The 25,589-nt window shown below is 42.4% G+C and overlaps 1 protein-coding gene across 1 annotated transcript in view; it reads right to left on the bottom strand.

The window, feature by feature from the left end:
- Nucleotides 1-7,117: 7,117 nt before the first annotated feature.
- The window catches only part of FBXO9 (F-box protein 9), a 24,397-nt gene continuing 5,925 nt past the window's right edge, over nt 7,118-25,589 (bottom strand). Inside the window, 11 exon segments of the mRNA NM_001160297.1 lie at nt 7,118-7,720; nt 10,121-10,272; nt 11,826-11,919; nt 12,191-12,286; nt 12,930-13,020; nt 13,224-13,342; nt 17,014-17,128; nt 17,903-18,039; nt 20,127-20,226; nt 22,725-22,782; nt 23,941-24,096. Of these exon segments, the coding sequence (NP_001153769.1) occupies nt 7,612-7,720; nt 10,121-10,272; nt 11,826-11,919; nt 12,191-12,286; nt 12,930-13,020; nt 13,224-13,342; nt 17,014-17,128; nt 17,903-18,039; nt 20,127-20,226; nt 22,725-22,782; nt 23,941-24,096 (1,227 nt within the window). The 3' untranslated portion in view covers nt 7,118-7,611.

Raw genomic sequence — 25,589 nt, 5'->3', positions numbered from 1 at the left:
TAGACCCCCTCCTCTAGATGGTCAGGCCGAGTAGATGCCCCACGGGTGGGAACAGAGAAGGAACAAGGCGGGAAGCTCGGCTTCTAGCCAGATACTTGGAAGGAATGCAGGTCGTGAGGCAAAAGGAAGACATCTCTCAGCAGCTGTCCACAGTAACCTGGGGTCATAGGTCCAGGAGGTGACCTGGAGGCGATGGGCCAGGTGTGAAAGAAATGGGACGGAATCCAGTACAGATGTGAGAATAGTAGACACGGACGTACAGAACTCAGCTCCTTCTCATGCTGTTGGTGACTCCTGACAGCAAAGTCCCCATCAGACAAATGCAGAAGCCGGTGACATTCGGAGGGAAATTAGCAGGACCCCACGGCAGTCACCTCACACACTAGGGAGCCAAAGGCATTTTCTCCTTTCCTGTCAGAACAAATAACTTCAATCCAAGTTAAATCTGATGAAAAGCTGGTTGTGGGGCCTTGGCAATGCCTGAGATGTACAGAGGCCATCAATCCCCACTTGCTCAAGATAGACCCGGCTTATGGTAAGTGACTATGTAATTATTTGCAATTAACACACTCCTCTTTCCACTAAAAACTGTCCTGATTTTGACAATAAATTATCTATACAATCACCTTGCTTAAATAGCAGGTTTCTTTGTTTTTTCTTTCTTTCTGCTTTTTAGGGCCTATGGAAGTTCCCAGGCTAGGCATCAAACAGGACCTGCAGCTGCCAGCCTACACCACAGCCACAGCAATGATAGATCTAACCCATGTCTTCAACCTATGCAACAGCTCATGGCAATGTTGGATCCCTAAACCACTTGGTGAAGCCAGGAATTGAACCCATGTCCTCATGGATACTAGTTGGATTTGTTTCCACTGTGCCAGGACAGAATTTGGCTATTGTTTTCAACATAGCACGTTTCAACTTACCGCCCCTTTGGCCTGCACACAGTCAGTTGGGCTGATATATTTCCAGTGTTGGAAGAAAAGTTAGTCTGCACAAAAATCCATTTTGTTAGAAAGAACCTCGTGCTGTTTATCCACACTATCCACCGTCAATCTGTTACACACACACACACACACACACACATGCACACACAATGTCTAGTGTTAGTCAAACCTTAGATCAATCTCACAGCTTTTGTGAATCTCGGTTTTATGGCCAAATGTCTACTGAAGACACAGGCAGAAGGTGCTGATAGGGAAGCTTTGAGTGAATTTTAGGGAGATGCAGCAAATCTCGGCACTGGGCAGAAGACTCTGGGACGTGGGCCTTGTGGTTACAAATTGGGCCCTTTGTGTGTCAAATGGGGACAGGCTGGCGTCTCTTGTGCCCTTCCCCATGTGGCCCACCCCCTAACCTGACCCTAGATGACTGGTCCCAGAATCCTTTTCTAGTCATTCCAAACAGGATATTCAGTTTCCTCCAACGGCCAAGATAAACTGGCCAGATATGCTCTAGCCAAGAAAACTGGGGTTCCTTGGCGTGTTATTGAGGAGTTAGCACCACAGGCTTCAGAACTGTCATCAGAACACCATTTCATTTTGGATAGGCACCGTAGCTCCTATCATGTGCAGCTTGGAAGGCCAACCAGAAGGATTTGGGACGCTCTTGTTTTCCTATGACTGTGAAAACCAGCTCCCTCCCTCCTACGAAAAAGAAGCAAAAAAGAGTGGGCAAGAGTGTCCCCTGGTGGCAAAAGCGTGCTTTCATTCATTTGAGAGACGAGAGGTGGCTTGAGTGGAATGCGTTTGGTGCTTCTTAGGGATTATTTTATTTAATATTGGCAGCACAGAGGGGTTTGGGATCAGAAATTTAAGAGCAATAGTGCCTGTCCTCAAAGAACTAGGGCTTTATGGAGGGATGCCAACATGTAAAAAAATGGGAATAGAATGTGATAATTGCTGTCATAGAGGAGATTTAGGGTATTTTGGAAACTCAGAGCAGGAACATTTTCTGGTAGAATCGGGGAATGTGTCACAGAAGTGCTGAGCCTAAGATTAAGTGGGAGTTAGATCCAGTCTTGGCTTACCCATCTCTGTGGCCAGTTGAACAAAGAGAGAAACCATGCAGTCTCTGTGAGCTTGGCACACGGCATCCACCTGCTCACACTTTCTGGTGCCCATCACCTCCGTGGTGTTCCAGTGCTTAAAATACAGCTAATCCACACTGAGATGTGCTGTAAGAGTAAACTGCACTCCAGATTTCAAAAAATAATAAAAACTTGTACAATTTTAATTAATAATTTTTACTGTGTAATGAGTACATGTTGATCCTATTTTGGAAACATTGGATTAAGCAAAGAATATTATCAAAATTAATTTCACTTTTTCTTTTTCTTTTTTCTGATAGCGTCTCCTGCTTCCTGCTGAAGTCTCAAGTCTCTCTAACAATAGCAGTGATAATAGTAATAATACATCTAACAGTTGGTGTTCCTTGAGCACCAACGGGAATAGGCATCGTCCAAGGCAATCAGCACAGAGTATCATTTAATCCTCCCAACTCTGTGGGTAGGGACTGTTACTTCCTCTCACACCTTTTGTGACACGGAGAGTGTAATTGACTTGTTCACAAAGTTGTGGATCCCCACGTCCGCCCAGATTACCTGCTCACCCCTCTCTGTTCCTTATTTGTCTTTCAACTTTCCAAATAGGTCTTGTCCACTGTCAGTGCCTCTCCTGTTTTTCGAGGATGTAAGCCTTTTTGTTTCTTCACTGTCATGGTATCAGGGTTTCAGGGGAGAGGAGAGAAATGCACAGGCTTTGCTCACCGCATATAACCAAAGACAGGGGGACCTTTCTGGATCAAGGGTCTATCATGCCTGTTGCACTGATTGAGGGCTGGGCGTGTGACTCACCATCCTACCCCAGCTTCTGCTTCTGACCCCAATTATTTAGACCCTTTGGAGCCACAGAGGCCCCTGGGCACCCGAAACCAGTATGTCCTGGTACCATCGCCAAGTTACAGAGAGCTGCTGCTGACCTCCCACACCCTTCCCTGGGGAACTGACCAGCCTGGCTATACAAGCCAGAGCATAAGATCCCCAGATGAAGGAGACAGATCTGGACGTGTTTCACTGTAAGAGTGAAAGATCCCGTGTACACATACAAGGCCAGCAAAATGGGCACCAAAAGGTGATGGTGGATTTTGTCGGGTGAGGTGACTGGACGTGATTTCCTTTTCCTTCTTTGGGCTCATCTATTTTCCAGTTTTTCCTATAATTTACATGGTATTTAACACAAAAATGTGACGTTATAAAATTTATTTATTTATTTATTTTTAGGGCTGCACCTATAGCATATGAAGGCTAGGGGTCAAATTAGAGCTGCAGCTGCTGGACTATACCACAGCCACAGCAATGCCAGATCCAAGCCGAGTCTGCGACCTACACTGCAGCTCATGGCAATGCCAGGTCCTTAACCCACTGAGCAAGGCCAGGGATTGAACCTGCATAGTCATGGATGCTAGTCAGATTCATTTCTGCTGAGCCACAATGGGAACTCCGGTTGTGATATTTTAAAACATCCATCTTGTGATTTAGCAATTCTACTTCTTGGCACTATCCTAAGAATTGTGTTAAGATTTAGCCACAGAAATGTTCATTCCAGGAATGTTTATACCTGCATTAGAAAATGCAAGTGTCTAAATAGGAGATCGAAGTTGGACTAGGCAGACATTGAGAAAACTTAATTAAATGGAGTTCCCATTGTGGCTCAGTGGGTTAAGAACCTGACATAGTCTCCCTTGAGGACTCAGTCTGATCCCTGGATTTGCTCAGTGGGTTAAGGATCTGGCATTGCCACAAGCTGCGTGCAGTGTAGGTCGTAGATACATCTCGATCCCAGGTTGCTGTGTCTGTGGCATAGGTCAGTAGCTACAGCTCCCATTCGACCCCTAGCCTGGGAGCCTCCATATGCCACAGGTGTGGCCTTAAAAAGAAAAAAAAAATTAAATAAAACAGTGTAAATGGTTGGGCAAAGAAAGCTTACAAAACATCATGTAAAATATAGTCCCACTTTTAATATAGTCCCACTTTTAGTAGATGCACAGAATAAAGAGTCAAAAGATGAGCCCCATAAGCTGAGTGTGGTTACCATAGAGACAGAGAGGGGAAGAAGGCTAATGCTTGGTCCTCACATGTAATTAGAGTCCACTGCTCCAGGCCCCAGAGGCCCCAAGCACTTGTCCCCTGCCCTCTACTAAGAAAATGTAATAGAGAAAGAGGAGGCAATTTAGTATGTAAAGAGGCCAGATTCCTTCTGAGGATATTACCTGAGCACAGGCAGTTCCAGCAGGATAGGAAAGGCAATTTCTGGAAATTTTTTTTGTTTGTTTTTAGAGTTTAGATACTGGTGTCAGGTTTCCACAGTACTGGTTCTGTCGGGACCCAGTAGAGCAAAGGAAGGACATTCCTGAAGGTACTTCCTACAGGATTTGCAGAGAACAGGAGAAAGTTACTAGCAAAAATTCCTCCTGGTTAGTTATCTTTGGGTGATGGGCTTATTTTTTTGACTTTCTGTACATTCTAATTTTCTCACAATAAATGCATATTGCTATTAAAATTTTTTCAATATACAGTAAATATAATCTGAAAACAATGATCTTCAGTTCCAAGCGTCTTATTGTGAAAGATGCTTTCATGGTCACAATAGAATATTTAGCCTTGGTAACCCCTGGCTGTCTGCACCAGGTCACCTAACCTAGGTGGCAAACAACAGAGAATTTCCAAATTCTATTTTCCTTAGGGAAGTATTTCTCTATATTTAACTCTGTCCTCATCAGATGTTCTATTAACTTGTGTATCAAGGCGTTCCCGTCGTGGTACAGCGGAAGTGAATCTGAGTAGTATACATGAAGATGCAGGTTCAATCCCTAGCCTTGCTCAGTGGATTGGGGATCTGGTGTTGCCATGAGCTGTGGTGTAGGTCGCAGATGTGGCTCGGACCCCGCAATGCTGTGGCTGTGGCCGGCAGCTACAGCTCTGATTCTACTCCTAGCTTGGGAACTTCCATATGCTGTGGGGGTAGCCACGAAAGAAAAAAAAACAAAAAACAAAAAACTTGTGTATAAAAACTAAGAGTCCCAGAGTCCCCGTTGTGGCTTAGCAGGTTAAGAACCTGACTAGTATCCATGATGATGTGGGTTCTATCCCTGGCCTCAATCAGTGGGTTAAGGATCCTGCATTGCCACAAGCTGTGGCGTAGGCCTTGGATGTGACTCGGATGCTGCACTGCTGTGGCTGTGTCATAGGCTGGCAGCTGCAGCTCCAATTCGACCCCTAGCCTGGAACTTCCATATGCTGCAGGTGTGACCATAAAAGAAAAATACCTAAGAGTTCTGTCACGAAGAGCTGTCTTCTCTTAGGCACAAGGCTTCTTACCTATTTTCCAGCTTGAGAAGCACATGTCTCAGACCGCTGCGAAAAGCCAACCTGAGTGGAATTTTCTAAACACACACTGGATGGATGGTTTTCCTATTTAACATAACATGTGTTAGCTTTTTTCTTTTTGTTTTTGCTTTCTAGAACTGCACCTGCCAGCCGACACCACAGCCGCAGCAATGCAGGATCCGAGCCTCACATGCAACATATACCACGGCTCACGGCAATGCTGGATCCTTAACTCACTGAGTAAGGCCAGGGATCAAACCTGCATTTTCAATGATACTAGTTGGGTTCGTTACCGGTGAGCCACAACAGGACTCTCAAAACGTGTTAGCTTTTTAAAAGGCCCATACTGGGAGTTCCCGTCGTGGCGCAGTGGTTAATGAATCCGACTAGGAACCATGAGGTGGTGGGTTCGGTCCCTGCCCTTGCTCAGTGGGTTAACGATCCGGCGTTGCCGTGAGCTGTGGTGTAGGTTGCAGACGCGGCTCGGATCCCGCGTTGCTGTGGCTCTGGCGTAGGCCAGTGGCTACAGCTCTGATTGGAACCCCTAGCCTGGGAATCTCCATATGCCACGGGAGCGGCCCAAAGAAATAGCAAAAAGACAAAATAAATAAATAAATAAATAAAAGGCCCATACTGAATTGTGGGAACTTACAAAGCATCTCTTAATGTCACAATGAACTGGAAAGCAACCATGGCCGCAGCTGCCAATTTCTGAAAATCCATCGGTCCCCTGACTCTAATTATATTTGAATCACCAAAAACAAATTTGAACCTGGTAGAGGTGTGTTGGATGAACTCTGAAATTAAATACTCCTAGCACTGTTGGTAGGACAGTAACATACAGTTGACTTGGTGGCTGGTAGGCTCCCCAACTTAATTCTGGAGAAAGAGTCAGGCTTGGGTCTACGTGATTCTCTACCACTCTTTTAGGAACCAAGGTGACTGTATGGGCTTGCTCAAGAGTTCTGGTCTCGGAGTTCTGTAGTGGCTCAGCCGTTAACGAATCCCACTAGTATCCATGAGGACACGGGTTCAATCCCTGGCCTCGCTCAGTGGGTTAAGGATCTGGCGTTGCAGTAACTGTGGTGCAGGTCACAGATACCACTCAGATCTGGCATTGCTGGGGCTGTGGCATAGGATGGCAGCTGTAGTTCCAATTTGACCCCCAGCCTGAGAAACTCCACATGTTGTGGGTGCAGCCCCAAAAAGACACACACACACACACACACACACACACACACACACACACAAGAGTTCTGGTCTCAAGGGGGTCAGCCCTTCTCACTTAGTGTCACACATCTGTAGGGGTACTTGGGTGGGTTGGGGTACAGATACCATAGGCTGTGGCAACAGGAACAGACCAAGACCAAAGAGGCACTGATTTATTCTTAAGACTTCACGGCTACCATAGGACTGTTTGATATTCTGCCATTTAAAAAAAATCTATCCAGGAGTTCCCGTTGTGGCGCAGTGGTTAACGAATCCGACTAGGAACCATAAGGTTGCGGGTTCGATCCCTGCCCTTGCTCAGTGGGTTAACGATCCGGCGTTGCCGTGAGCTGTGGTGTAGGTTGCAGACGCGGCTCGGATCCCGCGTTGCTGTGGCTCTGGCATAGGCCGGTGGCTACGGCTCCAATTAGACCCCTAGCCTGGGAATCTCCATATGTCGCAGGAGCGGCCTAAGAAATAGCAAAAAGACAAAATAAATAAATAAATAAAGCTATCCAAATATATTTTCTTGAAAGAAACATTTATTTATGCTCTTTATTGGTCAAACAGTTTCAAACAAATCCAAAACAGGTGTTCACATTTTGAGCCTTTAGTGAAAAGACGCTATGCCATGCTGATCCTGTGAGATGTTTCCCTGATGCATTTAAACACGGGGCTGATCAGGCAGAAGATGACTTATGTGACAGAAGTCGGCTCAGAAATTTGCTTGAAAAAGGCCATGACTTAAATCTCATACGGTTTTTTAACAACACAAAGGTACTTCAACATGTGATTTCAACAGGTTAATTTCAAAACAAACACCCCAAGAATCAATTATCCCTTTAAATAAAAAAAATAATCAATTTATACTCTTCTTGAAAGAACTCCAACAATGTAAAATAAGTTCCAATTCCATATATATATATTTATATATATATATGTACACTTATAACTTAGGTGCTCTGATTCTCTCTCTACTCTTACTCATGCATCGTGGTGGGGGCGGACGTGAGGTGCTACAGCGGCCTCTCTGAGAAGGCAGTGTAGCTCCTCACCCTGGCAAACAGCAGGGGCGTGTACATCTTGTCCATCTCGAAAGCCGTGACTGCCGTCTCTCCAGTGGATCTGGAAAGAAAGCACAGAATCCACTGTTCCAAGATTTCAACTCATTTAAAATCCTTGCCTATTCTGGGGGGAAGGGGGGCATTTTAGGCTTTAGCCTTTCTTATTTTTAACTCATCTCTCAGTCAATTCCAAATAACTCATGAATAATGGGAATTTTGAAAAAAAATTTAGAAAGGGGTAAAGAAAAATCACGCATCATCCCACCACTCAGATATAGCTAGCTGCATGAAGTGTTTCTTCCTAGCATTTTAATCTTGCTATTGAGCTTTGCTATTGAGATCACAAGCTACTGGTAATCCTGCTTTTTAAAACATTATGACATAAGCATTTCCTCACATCATTAAAGACTCTTCAGAAAGACTTTTTTGTGGTTGCATAATATTTCACTGTCTGCTTACAACCACAATTTACTTAATTCCCCTTTTATTGGAGACTTAGGTTGTTTTCAACATTTGACAGTTAAAAATACTGTTGTGGAGTTCCCTAGTGGTGCAGCCAGTTAAGGATCCAGTGTTGCTGCAATGGCATGGGTTTGATCCTGGGCCCAGAAATTTTCTCATGCTGTGAGTGCAGCTAAAAAAATGTTATGATATTTTTTATTACACCCTTTGAACAGATTCCTAAATTAAAGGTGATAGACATTTTAAGGCTCTTATTAAAATGTATTTTTAAACAAATTATAATGCCAGAGAGAATTTAATGAATTCATATTTGCATGATCAACAGTGTAATTTCAGATTGGGAGAAAGGAGGTAACGAGTTATACTACCACAGCCTCCTATTTTCTTCTAAAAGGGGGGGGGAGGGGGAAATAAACAAAATTCGAGTGAATTTATAAACATTATAACAAAGTCAACATGATCACGAGCAGTTACAAATGATGTCATTTTTTTCTCCTAAAATATACTTTTCTTTTGCTTGGTCCTACTTCTGGGTTTGGTTTCTTGCTTTGAAAAGAAAAAAATGTTGTACTTCACATTATGCCAAGATAGGAGGATTGGTTAGTAAAGGGGAGAAGAGAGAAAAATGCTTTCTCAGCTGCCAGGACCTTTCAGAAGTGTGGGAAGTTGTTCAGAAGGTGGAAATGTGATTAAAAAAAAAAAAAAAATGGTTCAACAACCTGGTTGAGGCCATGAAGTAGGTCAGTCAATGGAAGGTGACTTCACAACCTGCCTCTCAGAACTGGGGATCCAGTGGAGACCCTCGGTCACCAACCAATATTCTCCCAAACCTAATAACAGCTCACATCAGTATCCACACGAACTGATACTTCACTTTCCTAATTTCTTTATTCTACTAATTTCTGCACTGTTCCTTTGGCACACACCCTCATCTGTTACACAAAGAGCAGTAAATAGAAACCATGAACAGGTTTGGCTTTGAAACACACACTGGACCTTTTTTTTTTTGCTTTTTAGGGCTGTGTCCGCGGCACATGGAGCTTCCTAGGCTAGGGGTCGAATTGGAACTGTAGCTGCTGGCCTACACCACAGCCACAGCAACACAAGATCCAAGCTGCGTCTGCAACCTACACCACAGCTCACGGCAATGCCGGATCCTTAACCTACTGAGCAAGGCCAGGGATTGAACCTGCGTCCTCATGCATCCTAGTCAGGTTCATTAGCTGCTGAGCCACAGCGGGAACTCTCACACAGGATCTTTTTAGCAGACTTACTTTCCTAACTACAATGTACTTTAAATCTGTGTGTAATCTGTGGGGGTAAACCAAATGGAAAAGAGTGAAAAATAGTTAAGACTGAAATGTGAGAGAAGAAAAAAGAGAGACAGCTGGTGTTTTTTACAACTGCCTTGAGTATGATAATGAATGAAGCTGCGCCTGGACAGCTTAGTGACCGGGCCCCTCCCACTCGCGGAAGTGGCTCTTGACCCCACAGTGGAGGTGCCCACCCTCACTCCCATGGGCACTGGGTTGGACAAATCAATTGATTTATCTTCACCTACTGGTTCTTTGAGGGCAGTGCCTATTATAACCCTGGAAAGAAAAACAAAAACAAGGGCCATTTTGTGGATAAATGCTGAAGCCACAGAGAACAGGTGTCCAATAACTAAAGAATTAATATTTGGAAAGAGAATTTTTCACTCACTCAGTTTTCTACAGTTGTACCTGCAATATTCCACTTGGTGCCAGGATCATGGAAACCATCAAGAGACTGTTCCCCTTGACAAACATATGGGGATTTACCAATGGCCACTACGTAGTCCACTTTTAGTTTTTTCCAAGGTGGCTGCTGTCTTGGTTTGTGGGAGCCTTATCCTGTGGTTCGGCTTTGTAATTCAGCCTTAACTCTGAGGAACCAAACCCTATCTGAGGGTCCCCTTGGTCGGACGGAAAGACACATCTACTCTGTAACCTTGGGACTGCTATTTGCAGGTGCCTACTTGTAAGTAATGTGACAAGAGTGATGTATCCAGATGAGTTTGTTGAACCTCTGGTGGCCACTGGAACACAGCTGCAGCCCCACATGGAAACTCTGATCCGCTTCTTGTACAGGGACACGGCGAAAATATCTGTATTTATAGTCAAGTGGCTTCTGTAAAAGAAGAGGTGCATGAACAACAAGGCCTCACTGCACTGACCGACACAGAGACAGAGACAGATGGATGAGCTACAACTCACACAAACTACTCAGCCACAGAGGCTCAAGGGCAATGCCAGAAGTTACGTAATACCCGCACACAGTAAAGGTTGTCTTGGTGTATGAGTGCCTGCAAAAGCAGGAAGGCCTCGAAAAGCAGAAGGCCTTTCCGTCCACCATCATCATCTCAAGCGTCACAGCAACCCCAGGTGTGATGTGACGTGTGACCACATCGTTGCCATGTCACGGCTGCTGGGATGAGGACCAGGGCGGGGAGCCAAGGGTCAAGGTCAGAGATGGGAACTCAAACTCCTGTCTCTTAAGCCTAGTACTTCCTTCCACTCCAAAACACTTGGGAAATTTTTAAAGAGGGAAAGTGATAAATTGGTGAAGGCTACAGAAAAAGCCCAGAGTATAACTTATCTTTTTGCCATAATAGTAAAAGTCAACGGAGAAATAGATGTGACAAGGTTCACTGGAAACAACCCTTCTGCAAATACGGCCAAACACACAAGAATGCGGACACTATGCATGGTTCTGCTGTGTCATATTCTGAAGAGAAAACTGGTGGCCAGCACAGGAGGTCCTGAACTCTTTCATTAGACAAAACCGAAACAACTCAGGCCTCACAACACCCACCTCTGACCTCAGGAAACTCACAGCTCCTACGGATAGAAGCATTTCTGCCCCGACTCTAGGAGCCAGAGAAGCCACAGCTGAGGGCCACAAGGTGACAGGACTTGATGAAACCCTGCTCTAACTATTCCCAAAAAGTGTGCTGGGAGGGGGAGGGGGTGGGGAGGATTTAACGCAAGAGAAACTTTGTTCAGAAACTCTATTAATGATATTCACTATACTTCAATAAACTTAAAAAAACTCTGCCGATTATAAAAGCAATAGGCAAGTCTATTCCAACACCTCACAAATGACTTGCAGGGCACTATGGTTTTTAACCAGGACTGAGAAAACCGCACATGGAGAAAGGTTGTGAAAAAAATTAGGCCCTTAATCTATGAAGTGAGTTTAAGGTATTCTGCAGTGGAATAATTCAGCCACCCTATTTGCTTGGCATTTTTTTTTCCCCTCTTGCAAGAACAAGAAGGAAATGATCTCACTTTAGCTTATTTCCAGTAGAAACTGAAATTCTAAAAAATATCCTTGTGACGATTTAGAAAGAAAACCTATGATTCGAAATGAGAACAGCTGAAAAGATATTCAGATATAATTGTACTAGTTATTTCAGAAGATTTTTTGGCTTTAATTTCACGTGTAAAAAAAACCTGGACCAGCAAAGGAAACTTAGAGAAGAACAAATAATTGATCCAATAAAAAAAATTAACTGCACTTTGGAAAACCCTCCAGCTCTCTTCAGAGATGGGCTATTAAGGCAACACCCATTTTGTGTACCTGTATTGTGTAGTGTATTTTATCCTTCCTGATCAAGAATGTGTGAATGCGCAGGGTACAGAAATCAAAAGAAAGCTGCCAACCCTTCTTTGCATACTCACTTCTTCTTTTTTCTTAGTTATCACAGCAAATACTTTGGTCTGATTGTCTGTATCTTGTGACAAGCGATAATGACCCAGTAGAATTGCCTCAGTTCTAAAAATTAAAAACATCCACATTAGGTCTAACAGTCAGTTATCTGCATTTATTTAAGCAATGGACGGTCATAGGCTAGAAGTGTTTAGGTTGGCTAGGAGGTGAGCACACTACACCTAGTTCCCGAGGCCCCAGACCTACTGAAGCAGGGGTGGTATTTTTCACAAGTGCCCGATGACAGCTTCTTTAATCATCCAATATTAAGTTACACAATCTGCCAGTTACCTCCGGAGACGTGGACTGGACGGAAAACGACAGAGGGACACACTACCTGGTATTCCTGGTTCTTAAGCGTGGAACGATGGACGGAGGCTCCTCCGGGGTGGTCAGCATCATCACGTGGCCGTCCGGAAAGAACCGGATGTACCTGTGTAGCCAGGAAAAGAGACCCACAACACCACGGAAATATAAAGCATGTCCTTACTTATTGGCACCTCAACTTGTTTATGGCTGTGAAACCCACATGGAAATACCACGGGCATCATTGAAACGAATGTGATCAGCAAGGTGGGCAGCAGAGAAGCAAAGCATTTTGTTACCTTCCTTAGAGGGAACGGTGCAACTTTTAGTTTCACTCACTGAATAAAAGCAAATGGGATTAGACATCTGCTCAAGTTTTGGGTCTTTTTCCCCCGAAGCGCTTAATTAATGTCAGACAAAGGTGAGGTCCAATGATATCACACAGCAGTTAACACTGCTTAATGGGTTTCTCAAGGACAGTGGTATTTGGAAACAGTGAGGCTGAGCATCAGCTCTCTGAAAAGGGCAGAAGATGAGGGACAGCTCCAAAGTATAAAGTAATTCTTAAATTTGGAGGCCAGGACGAATTAAGTGGTTTATCTTCACCTATTGGTTCTCTGAGTGCAGTGCCTGTTATAACCCTGGATACAAATACTGAGGGCCATTTTGTGGATAAATGCGGAAGCCACAAAGAATAGACGTCCAATAACTAAGGAACTAATACTTGGAGAGAGAGAATTTTTCACTCACTCAGTTTTCTACAGTTGTACCTGTAATATTCCACTTGGTGCCAGGCTCTATAGAAACCATCAAGAGACTGTTCCCCTTGACGAATATATGTAGTTTTACTGATATACACGCCTGTAAGAAGAAACAGATTTTCAAAAAAGAATACGACAGATAACTCTTAACATTACAATCAGGCAATAGGTTTCCAGCATTACTTCTACCATGGTTTCCTTAACATATGTTTCTGGTACTCAGCTCTGCTATAGAAAATGAAGACAGTGTGTTCATCAAAATCAGCACAATAGATCACAATTTCTCTAAAGAGTTCAACTTACCATCAAACCGAACGCGGGGCCTTTCTAAAAACATCTCTCTCCAGGATGTGTAGGGAACAAGTTTCATGCAGCTTCTGCCCCAAACTTTTAAGCAGGCCAAACGCCATATCTCAGGATCTCTAGGTAATAAAAGCACAACATCACAATATATAACAGGCTCAGTCTCTCTTCGCACTCAGACATAAGAAACATTCTTCCTACCAGACAAGTTCTATCAGCAACACTGGTTGAGGGCCTGCCAGGCTCTGTCCTAGCAACAGGGGCAGATGGATGGACAGGACAAAGGCTTTGCTCTTTTACAGCGAAAGCAAACAAAAACAAGAAAGTGCAGAGAGAAAAGTTCCAAGTAGTGTGCTCAGTGCAAAGCCAAACAAATCAGGGTCAAAAGACAAGGATGATGGCAGTGGGGAAACGGACACTGTTTTTTTCTGGGCAGGTATCTATGGTGAGGAGGAAGGGTTCCTGGCAGAAGCCACAGCATGCAAGGCCCTCAGGCTGGAGTTTGGCTGGTGTGCTCAAGAAGGGGCAGAAAGGTTCACGTGGTTGCAGCTAACTGCCAAGGTGAAGTGCAGACTACTTGAGTGAAGAGGTGGTCAGAGGCAGGAGTGGCTATCTGAACGAGGTGGAGACCACCGGAGGACTCGGAGCATGACTTATGCATTTAAAAGATCACCCTGGTGATTGATTAATGGAGAATATGCTCAGGGGGTGTTAAGAGTGGAAGCCTAGGACAATAAAGAATGCCAAGGCCATAAAGCAGACCAGGCCTGACAGTGGCTAAGTCCAAATGGGACCTGAAGAAATAGTGCGACGGTCAGACCGGAGATAAATTTTGAAGGTAGCACCAAGGAGACGTTGTTATGGGCTTGGTGCAAAAAGCAAAGCAAAAGATGTACTGAGACAGATGTGATTCTAATACGGCTTAAAGTAATTTTAACCCCATCTCTAACATTCAGGTTTTTTCAATTTTTTGTTTTTTGGGTTTTTTGTTTTGTTTTGGTTTTGTTTTTTTTTTTGTCTTTTAGGGCCACACTGGTGGCATACGGAGGTTCCCAGGCTAGGGGGTCGAATAGGAGCTGTAGCCGCCAGCCTATGCCAGAGCTACAGCAATGTGGGATCCAAGCTGAATCTGTGACCTACACCATAGCTCACGGCAACACCAGATCCTTAACCCACTGAGTGAGGCCAGGGATCAAACTCGCATCCTCATGGATTCTAGTCGGGTTCGTTAACCACTGAGCCATGACGGGAACTCCTGACATTCAGTTTTAAAGATGTAAGAACTACTTACATCCAAGCCAGACTGCAAAAAGAGATAAATCTCCCCCAAATTTATGATGCGCTGTGTCCTTAAAACGTTTACTTCAAATAGGTGTATAACTAACTTTTATCCTATCCTTGAAAATTTGTTTTATTAATCAATTCCCTTTTTATAATGTTCTCTCAAGTATAACTGAAAGAAAAGTTAATGGCAGAACAGGGCTAGAAACCCCAATTTCAAAAGGCTGGGTCAATTCACTAGGTGCTTACCTGTTAAATAGAAATGCGCACAGATCACCAGAAAACAAAGGCTTCAATCAATTCCAGTGTTTGACCCAACAGACTCCAAATGAAATTAAGTTTATTTAAAAACAACACATCGGAGTTTCCGTTGTGGTGCAGCAGAAACAAATCTGACTAGGAACCATGAGCTTGTGGGTTTGATCCCTGGCCTCGCTCAGTGGGGAAAGGATCTGGCGTTGCGTGTAGGTCACAGACGGGGCTTGGATCCCGTGTTGCTGTGGCTTATCTAGGCCAGCAGCTGTAGCTCCGATTGGACCCCTGGTCTGGGAACTTCCATATGTAGTGGGTGCAGCCCTAAAAAGCAAAATACATACATACATACATACATACACAAATACATAAATACATGAATAAAATATAAAAAAATAAAAACAATGCATCTAAATTTTAAGAACTAACGTTATAAAAAAGTTATGAGGGAGTTCCCCATGTGACTCAGCAGTAAGGAATCTGACTAGGATCCATGAGGACTTGGGTTCAATCCCTGGCCTCGGCTCAGTGGGTTAAGGATCCAGCATTGCCATCAGCTGTGGTGTAAGTTGCAGAGCCAGCTCAGATCCACACTGCTGTGGCTGCCGAACAGGCCAGCAGCTGCAGCTCCGATTTGACCCCTGGTCTGGCAACTTCCATATGCCATGGGTGCGGCCCTAAAAAGCCAAAAAAAAAAAAAAAAAAGTTCTAGGTGCTAAGGACTAAGTATATATTCTCCTGTAAGACATAAAAGATTGCTCCTCTTAATGTTATACTAAACTATAATTATTTTTCACACAGCAAGACTAAAAGTATAGGGTAACTTTTTTTCATATATACCACATCTTCTTTATCCATTCATCCACTCATGGACACTAAGGTTGTTTCCATGTCTTGGTTATTGTAAATGATGCTGCTGTGGTGAGTTCCTATTGTGGCTCAGTGGAAACAAACCCAACTAATATCCATGAGGATGCGGGTTCGATCCCTGGCCTCACTCAGTGGATTAAGGATCCAGTGTGGCTCTGGCTGTGGTGGTGGTGTAGGCTGGCAGCTGCAGCTCCCATTTGACCCCTAGCCTGGGAACTTCCATATGCCTTACCTGCAACCCTAAAAAAAAAAAAAAAAAAAAAAATTGCTGCTATGATCATTGGGGTGCAGGTATCTTTTTCTTTTGGATATATATTCAGAAATCACATTAATAAGATGAAAAGTAATCCTTCTAAGGGACCACAATCCATTCTAATTGCATAAAAATAAAATCTACTGACATCATCTGAGGTACTTACTTACCAAGGGTTTTCTAATACGTGTGCCTTACCAGCCTACCTTTAGAGAGGAAAATATGTAATTTTAAAAATTTTGGCAGCATCCACAAATAATTTTTTTTTAATTTAATTTTTTATTTTGTTTGGCCATGACTATGATTCTCTCTCATCTTATTAATGTGGTATGCCACACACTGATTTGGGTGTAAGGATAAATCCCACTTGATCACAGCAAATGATCCTCTCAGTGTGCTGATGAATTTGGTCTACTAGTATTTCGCTGAGATTTTATATCTGTATTCGTCAGCAATTCAGGCCTATAGTTTCCTTTTCCAGTAGTGTCTTTATCTGACCATGTAGAGTGAATTTGAGAGTATTCCCACCTCTTCGATTCTTTTGGAAGCATCTGAGAAGGACTGGTGTCAATTCTTTAATATGTTTTATAAAATTCACCCATGAAGCCATCTGGGCCTCAGCATTTCTTTGTTGGGAGAATGTTTTATTCCAATTCAATCTCCTTATCAGTAACTGTTTTTTTTCAGATTTTCTATTTCTTCCTGATTCAGTCAGTCTTGGTAGGTTGTATGTTTCCAAGCATTTTTAGGATAACTTTTAATAAGCCAAAAGAAAATTCTAGTGCAATCTAAATTTAAATCACTACTACTTAATGGGTTCAGAGTTACTGTGAAAATGACAAGTATATTTTCCTAGCATAATTCTTTTCCCATATCAGCCAAGCTAGTATGCAAACTACCCCATGGACGTAATATGTTTGTTCTACATATTATTCTACACCCTGGAAACCTAGTGCATTCTGGCCATTACCTGCAAAGCTGTTTGAGAAATTCATGTAAATACGGCTTAGCCAAATTGCTCGATGTAAGCTTTTACCGAGAATATCAAATTCTTTTATCAAAACTGGCAAAAGACAATAATCCCTTTTGCAACGTTGCTTGAGTGGCTTTAAAAACAAACAAAAAAGTTAGTACCTGGCACAGATATAGAATCCTCTGCACACCTGTGACAACTGCTCTAATGATCTGAGGTCCAAGTCGCTCGACACAACCCATCGGAAGATGTACATTAGCACCTCCATCGGCAGCACTGCGAAAGAAACCCACCTCTCAGTGACTCTCCTGTGTGTCATTCTACTGTCACGCTTCCAGTGCCAATATTTTATGTCTTCCTAACATTCTATAAATCATACCTTTAGTGCTGCTCAGAGCTGCAGCACAAGCATATTTAACTACCCGAAAGTAATAAACAGTTTTTAACTTAAAGACACAAATATATTTCTTTTTTCAGTCTAGAACAGAGCCAAAGTTTTTATAAAGTGCCTCTTTCCCTCAGAAGATCACCATGCCATCAAGACATATAAAAATAAACTTTAGAAAAGCAGTTATGTACACGTGCCATGTGATTCATATACCATTTGTCAGAATATTAAAAAGTTATTTTCATCTCCTTGAAAACTTCAAATTGTTCTCCTCTGAGAGGTTCCGTAACTAACGAAAAACATTCGACATATGAAAAATTTTTTTTCAACACTCAGCCTCTCTCAGGACTACTGTCCAACTTGGCTGAAGTGCAGTATTCCTTCAACTGCTTCAGGGGGGCCCCAACCACTCACACATTCACCCTCTTAGGTCGTCATTGGAAAAAGCACAACTGTCATTGGAACAACTTCTCGCTGCAAACCCTGCTCTACTCCAGACCTTGAAAGGCTTATTAGCACATACAGATGAGTTATAACTAGATCACCGACCACATTTAGAACTAGAACAAAGGTCCCATAAGCTATCTGAACTTGTAAGCCTGGAGAACTTAAACCTCAGTCAAAGTCTTTCCCCCCGAGTTGTAACGAGCACAAAGTCACACCTGAGATGTGAGTCTGACTGCTCTCGAGCTCAGGCTGACACAGTTTGAGCACAGACTCCTGAAAGGTGAGCTGCTGCTGGAAGTAGGCCAGGAGATCCGCCGTCTTGCTGTCCTCATCCTCATCTTCATCTTCGATGCTGAGAAAGAAGGGAGGTGAGCAAACTCAGTGCTCCTGTTGACGCACAGTTTTCACAGTACTTTCAAATCGGCTCTAGAAAAAGTCATCTAAAAGCAAATGTCTTAATGCTCTTTTTCCTGACAACAGGTGGCCCTGCTTTGAAAACAGCTTCAGCAATTTTAATTCCCACAGAGAAAGAATCAGAATTTTTCTCTAAAAGCACTGAATCGTAATTAATTAGTTTTATGGTGAAGTAGAGATTTTGAGAATTAGTAAAAAGGATAATTTCAAATAATTTTTAAAAATCTTATGTAAATATAGCCTTTTAAGTGATCACAATCCATTCTAATTGGATAAAAATAAAATATACAAACATCATCTGACGTACTTACTTACCGAGGGTTTTCTAATATATGTGCCTTACCAGCCTACCTTAAGAGAGAAAAATGTGTGATTTTTAAAATCTAGGCAGCATCCACAAATAAATTTTTAAAATTTACTTTATTTTTCATTTTGTTTTGGCCATGCCTGTGGCATGTGGAAGTTCCTGGGCCAGGGATCGAACCCACACTGCAGCAGTGACCTGAGGCGCCACAGCAGTGATAATATCAGGTCCTTAACCCACTGTGCCACCAGGGAACTCCTCTGCTACTGACTTTACAGAAGACAAAAAAACCCCACAGAGACTAGGGCCTAGTAGATCTGGTAAGAAAATAAAGAACCATATCCTTAAAGAACTTTCAGAGCATCTGGGTTTGTATAATGGGACAGGACAGAAAGAAAAGCTTCTTTAATGTTTTAATATAAACTTTCGTAACAGCACCTGGCATTTATTTATAAAACTGGCTAAGGGCTGGGTCTAAATGACTCTACTCAAATTTATTTATTTATTTTTAGGGACACATCTGTGGCATGTGGAGGTTCCCACTCTAGGGGTCTATTCAGAGCTGTAGCTCCCAGCCTATGCCAGCCTACACCACAGCCACAGCAATGTGGGATCCGAACCACACCTGCAAACTACACCATAGCTCATGGCAACACTGGATCCTTAACCCACTGAATGAAGCCAGGGATCGAACCCAGGTCCTCATGGATACCAGTCGGGTTCACTAATCGATGAGCCATGACAAACTACTCAAATTTAAACAAGGCTCAGAAAAATCTCAAACGGAGCCCTTTGGAGTGTGAACTACCTCACACTTAAATTGAATTTGGTGAACAATATTATTAGCCCCAGAGTTCAAACAGTCAATACATGCTCAAATATGTCAATACATATTTTTAATATGGCTTAACCAAAGTTTAAGTGTTAATACTATAGGCACTTACAAAAGCACTGGCAATCAGCATCAGTTATTGATAAAGGTAACTTAACTGCTTCATGATAGAGGTAATTAATGGGTTTTTGGGGAGAGAGGGATTAAGCCAACACAATGTAATACCTGTTTTACAAACAGCTTCAAAAGTATTGGCTTAAAAATACATTCTCTTGATCTGTGTCCATACAAACCATCAATGCCACTCTGTGACTCTGATGCCAGTGGCATCTATGCCGTGAAGGTGGTTTCTTTTAGCGGCCCCTGTGCTTTTAAACAGTCTTAACAATATTCTCTCTACAACGAAGTCAGGCTGGCGTCCAGTGTTTTCCTAATACAAAGACGTTTAAAAAATGTGTAGTTTCGAACAGATACAAAAGGGAGAAAGACCAGTGTAAAGAAACCCCATGTACCCAAGTTCAAGGATTCTTAACATTTTTCAGCTTTGGCTTGATCACATTTTAATAGTTTTAACTTTATGTAAGTTTCAGAATGTTGAAATGGGTCCCTTAATTTACTCCTTTCAATGATCTTTACTTTTACTAAAAAACAAAACAAAACAAAAATACTCTTTCATCACCTTGTTGTTACATCTGTTTAAAATGCGCATTAGAATACTTCAATCTTAAAATTCCCCTAATTAAAAAATGTCTACAACTTTATAAATAAGTCTTTATACTAAAGACTACATAACAGAATTAGCACCATCTTCGTATGTTAAGAGTCAACAGGGCAAAGAGGCTTAACTTTAACAAACTATATATTACTGTCTATCAAATTATATACGCACTAGCTGTTTCCAACGCCATCACCATCTGGAGACCGGGTATAAGTAATCTTGAACTCTATATCAGGTACAAGTTGCATAGCCCTACGATAAAACTTGATGGCTAAAAGAAGAAATAAAGCTAAATTAGCTATGACCACACATTTTTGTCATTTCCTTTGATTACCCTCAACTGTGGTTTAATTTGGTAACTTTCTTACAAACAAATTCCCTTTTTTCTACATGCAGCAGTAGTTCAATGAACAAATTTATTTCCCAAGTTTACTGTTCAGAAATCATCTTTTTCTAAAGCTCTTGTGTTAGAGAACTTAAGAGGTTGCATTTTACTCATCTGTTAGCCCATCTTTTCCCTCAGCCTCTCATGTACTAGCCACTATATGTGGTTCTCTCTGAGCTTTGAAAACGCCATTGCTGTCACCCCAACAAAAACAAACTTTATGCAAATTTCTTTCTAGGATGCAGAGTTGAGGAAAATCAAATGCTTCCTCAGGAGCGGGGTAAAGGCGTTTTGGGGGATTCGTCCTTCAGAGCCACTTCCTTTGGACCCACTGCCTCTTAGTTAACTAACCTTTAACGCCTGTCTTTTAATGACTCTCCTGGCTGGGCGGTTTAGAACTGGGACATTTAACAAAATCTCTGCCACAGACACAGACCACAGACCTTGGGGCTGCACAGGCCGAGTATCTCATTGCTCAAAGATGAAGCCCCTCAGCTGAGTCTACTCTCCCACCTCCTGTGACTCTGGGCAAGTCACACCACATGGGGGTCAAGGGTCTCACAAGCTAATACCAACTATGGATGGGTGTCACCGTTTGGGCCCTTTTACTATATCCACGTAAAAACACCACTAGAAGGAACTTACGAATAAACGTAGTAATTCTGACAACATCATGGAGAGGGGCATTTTTAAACAATTCAAGCACAAGCCTTTTCCCCATGCCCCAATTATTAGTTTTTAATAATTAGCCTAATGACAAACCTAACCTGTTAGGCAGTCCTCTTACCTGGTTTACTTACACCTTTCTTTCTCTTTCTCTGTCTTTTTTTTTTATGGCCACACTCACAGCATATGGAAGTTCCAAGGCCAGGGACTGAATCCCAGCTGCAGCTGCAACCTATACTGCAGCTACAGCAATGCCAGAGCCTTTAACCCACTGCACCTGGCTGGAGACTTTTTAAAAATAAATTATTTATTTACTTGTCTTTTTAGGGCCGCACCCACGGCACATGGAGGTTCCCGACTAGGGTTCCAATCAGAGTTATAGCTGCTGGCCTACACCACAGCTCACAGCATCACTGGGTCCTTAACCCACTGAGTGAGGCCAGGGATCAAACCTGCGTCCCCATGGATACTAGTCAGATTTGCTCCTGCTGGGCTATAATAGGAATGCCCCTGGCTGGGGATTGAATCTGCACCTTTGGTCTTTTCAGGGCCACATCTGCGGTATATGGAGGTTCCCAGGCTAGGGGCCAAATCAGAACTACAGCTGCCGGTCTATACCACAGCCACAGTAACGTGGTATCTGAGCCTAGTCTGCAACCCTCACCACAGCTCACAGCAATGGGGGATCCTTAATCCACTGAGCGAAGCCAGGGATCAAACCTGCAACCTCATAGTTCCCTGTCAGACTCCTTTCCACTGTGCCACGACAGGAACTCCTGCAGTCAGGTTCTTAACCCACTGTGCCACAGCAGGAACTCCTACTTACACACTTCTACTAGCCTAATAAGAGAGACAGTGAAGGATGAAGGGTATTCCTTCTTGTATAATATAAACTAGAATTTAGAAAACACAGACATGTTCCTCAATCCATCCTTCAGAGTCCCCTCCTCTGAAATAACTTTCACCTGTCAAAGGAGCAGTACTATTTTTCTTGTCTTTTTGCCTTTTCTTGGGCTGCTCCCGCGGCATACAGAGGTTCCCAGGCTAGGGGTTGAATCGGAGCTGTAGCCACCGGCCTACACCACAGCCACAGCAACACTAGATCCGAGCTGTGTCTGCAACCTACACCACAGCTCACGGCAACACCGGATCCTTAACCCACTGAGCAAGGCCAGGGATCGAACCCGCAACCTCATGGTTCCCAGTCGGATTCGTTAACCACTGAGCCACAACGGGAACTCCAGGAGCAGTACTATTTTTCATTGAGTAACAATATTTTTAAAACTTTCTTTTTATTTTTGGCCACACCCATGTCACAAGGAAGTTCCCAGGCCAGGGATCAAACCTGTGCCGGGGCAGTAACCAGAGCCATATCAGTGACAACAGCAGGTCCTTAACTTGCTGAGCCACCAGAAACTCTTATCTTTAACACTCTTATAATGAAGAATTAATAAATACTAAACTCTAAATGTAGAAAAAGGTTGTTTTACTCCTCCTACCAACATGATGATGTTTCCCAGTGGTATTTTTTTGGAAAGAGATGGGTTATCTGAAAATACAGTTTTTATTTCTGAGTTTTCAGAAAACGATTTCACATATAGGGAGACTGATGTTTTACACCAAATATATTCCAGTAAAAAAATAAAATCAAATAGGTCAGTAACAAAGAGTTGTTATTCAAAAATGTCACAAGATGACCCTGGGCCCTAAGTTTTTACCTTCATAGAGAGCTCCATTTTGCTCTTCTTCTACTGCTTTTAGGAAGAGTTCACGAGCCTATAAAAGTAAGTGCAAAATAATTTTTGAAAATCTGTATTAAAAATGAGTACAGGTGGTAGAAAGCTAGCATTTTTAATAACTGGTGCTACCACAGTTACACATCCACAGGCAAAGCAATGAACTTCAACCTAAACTTCACAGCTTACATAAAAAGTAACTCGAAAATGGGTCAAGGGCTTAACATGTAAACTTTAAAAACTTTTAGGCAAAAAAAATAAGAAAGAAAATCTTGGAGACCTAGCACTAGGGGAGTAGTTCTTATACTTGATACCAAAAGTACAATCTATGAAAGGGAAAACTGATAAACTGAACCTCACAAAATTAAAAACTTTTCCTCTGGGAAATTTCCTGGTAAGAGGATGTATAGACAAGCTACAACCTGAAAGAATGGATAAGCAACATATTCAACAAAAGACTTGGATTTGGAAAGACATAAAGAACTTTTAAAAACTCAACAGTAAAAATACGAGCAATCCAATTAGAAAAGACAGAGATTTCACAGAATGGAAATAAAGATAGGAAAGAGCACAGGAAAAGATATTCAACATCATTAGCCATCAGGGAGATACAAACGAAAATCACACACACTTATCAGAATTGCTAAAATTAAAAAATAATGAGGGACTTCTTATTGTGGCTCAGTGATTAACAAACCCAACTAGTATCCATGAGGTTGTGGGATCAATCCCTGGCCTTGCGCAGTGGGTTAAGAATTCAGCGTTGCCATGGGCTGTGGCGTAGGTCACAGACATGGCTCGGGATTGAGTTACTGTGGCTGTGGTGTAGGGCGGAAGTTATAGCTCCAATTAGACCCCTAGCCTGGGAACTTCCATAAGCTGAGGGTGCAGCCCTAAAGAGACAAAAAAAAAAAAAAAAAAAAAGCAAGCATTACTACATTAGGACTTTGGGGAAGGTATTGACATTTGAGAAATTTCTCCCTCCTTGGGCTTCTGCTAATAAATTCTGAGACATAATAAATTCTATCTTCTAGAGACCAGGGAATCTCAGGAACGTGTGCATTACCAAAGAGGTCCATCAAGACTGTGTACCCGTGGAAAGGAGTGTACCATCCAAACACCTACAATATGTTCTGAGGGACCAATTCACTGGTATACTTGTCAAAATCTTCCTGAGTACAACACCCAGAACACTTAACTTTTCTTCTTTTGCCAGTTCCTGCTTTCCTTTGGTATCTGCTGCTTTCAGTAGAGAACCTCTTGATGCTGTGTAAGGTCGAGTTTCTAAACTGCTCGAGCCTCCACCTGGGGCGAGTTCAAACATCCACTGAGCTCGGAACATCTGGAGTTGTGCCTACGGGGAGAAAACTGTTTTAGGACTCACAGGAAGAGCTGCTTAACTCTGGAACAACCTGACAACAGGTTCAACATTTGTTTCCACATATGTACATCTTCTAAGATGAGAAAATGCTGTCTTTAAATTATTACCATTAAAATACACACACACACACACACACACACACACACACACACACACACATACACAATGGAATACTACTCAGCCATAAAAAAGAACCACAACACGGATGAAACTAGAGACTCTCATGCTAAGTCAGAAAGAAAGACAAATACCATATGATATCACTTATATCTAGAATGTAATATACGGCACAAATGAACCTTTCCACAGAAAAGAAACTCATGGACTTGGAGAACAGACTTGTGGTTGCCAAGGGGTAGGGGGAGGAAGTGGGGTAGATTGGGAATTTGAGGTTAACAGATGCAAATTATTGCCTTTGGAATGGATAAGCAATGAGATAGTGCTGTATAGCACTGGAATCTATAGTCATTTATGATGGAGCATGATAACGTGAGAAAAAGAATGTATGCGTATATATATATATACAGATAGATAGATATGTGACTGGGTCACCTTGCTGTACGGTAGAAAACTGACAGAACACTGTAAACCAGCTATGATAGAAAAAACAAAAATCATTAAAAAATAAATAAAAATAGGAGTTCCCATCGTGGCACAGCAGGAACAAATCTGACTAGGAACCATGAGGTTGCTGGTTCAATCCCTGGCCTTTTTCAGTGGGTTAAGGATCTGGTGTAGCTGTGAGTTGCGGTATAGGTCACAGACAGCTTGGATCTGGTGTTGCCATGGTTGTAGTATAGGCCAGCAGCTGTAGCTCCAATTTAACCCCTAGCCTGGGAACCTCCATATGCCACAAGTTTGGCCCTAAAACGCAAAAATAAATAAATAAATAAATACCATTAAACACCAGTGATCCTCCAAGATAATTATTGCTTAAGACTGAAGAAACTGTGAAAATTTGCTGAAAATAAGGTTTTCTATATAGGTTTTCTAATGGTATGGGAAAATCAAATTTTTTTTTTTGGTCTTTTTAGGGCTGTACTTGCAGCATATGGAAATTCCCAGGCTAGGGGTCGAATTGAAGCTCTAACTGCCACCCTACACCACAGCCACAGGAACTCGGGATCCGAGCCGCACCTACACCACAGCTCACAGCAACGCCAGATCCTTAACCCACTGAGACCAGAGATTGAACCTGCATCCTCATGGATACTAGTCAGATTTGTTTCCGCTGAGCCATGATGGGAACTCCAAAAATCAAATTTTAGTTGGAACTGAAAATATAAGCCATCATTTAGGGACTGAATGTACATGTTTTCAAACATTTCTTTACTTGAAATAGTTATCCAAAAATTCAGCATGCAAGCCCCAAGTCTTTAATAACCATTTTCTTTTTTAAAAGAATTATTTTTTTCCTAGTAAGTATCATTAAAATTTTTTTTAATTATAGAAAAAGTAAAGTCCCC

This window comes from Sus scrofa, chromosome 7 (assembly GCF_054392235.1).
Source record: "Sus scrofa isolate SSC_HxYL_T2T_F1_AM1 chromosome 7, Sscrofa_HxYL_maternal_Yorkshire_Landrace_v2.0, whole genome shotgun sequence".
NCBI classification, from domain to species: Eukaryota; Metazoa; Chordata; class Mammalia; order Artiodactyla; family Suidae; genus Sus; species Sus scrofa.
The sequence above is the reverse complement of the archived record's forward strand: the minus strand, read 5'-3'. Positions and strand labels throughout refer to the sequence as shown.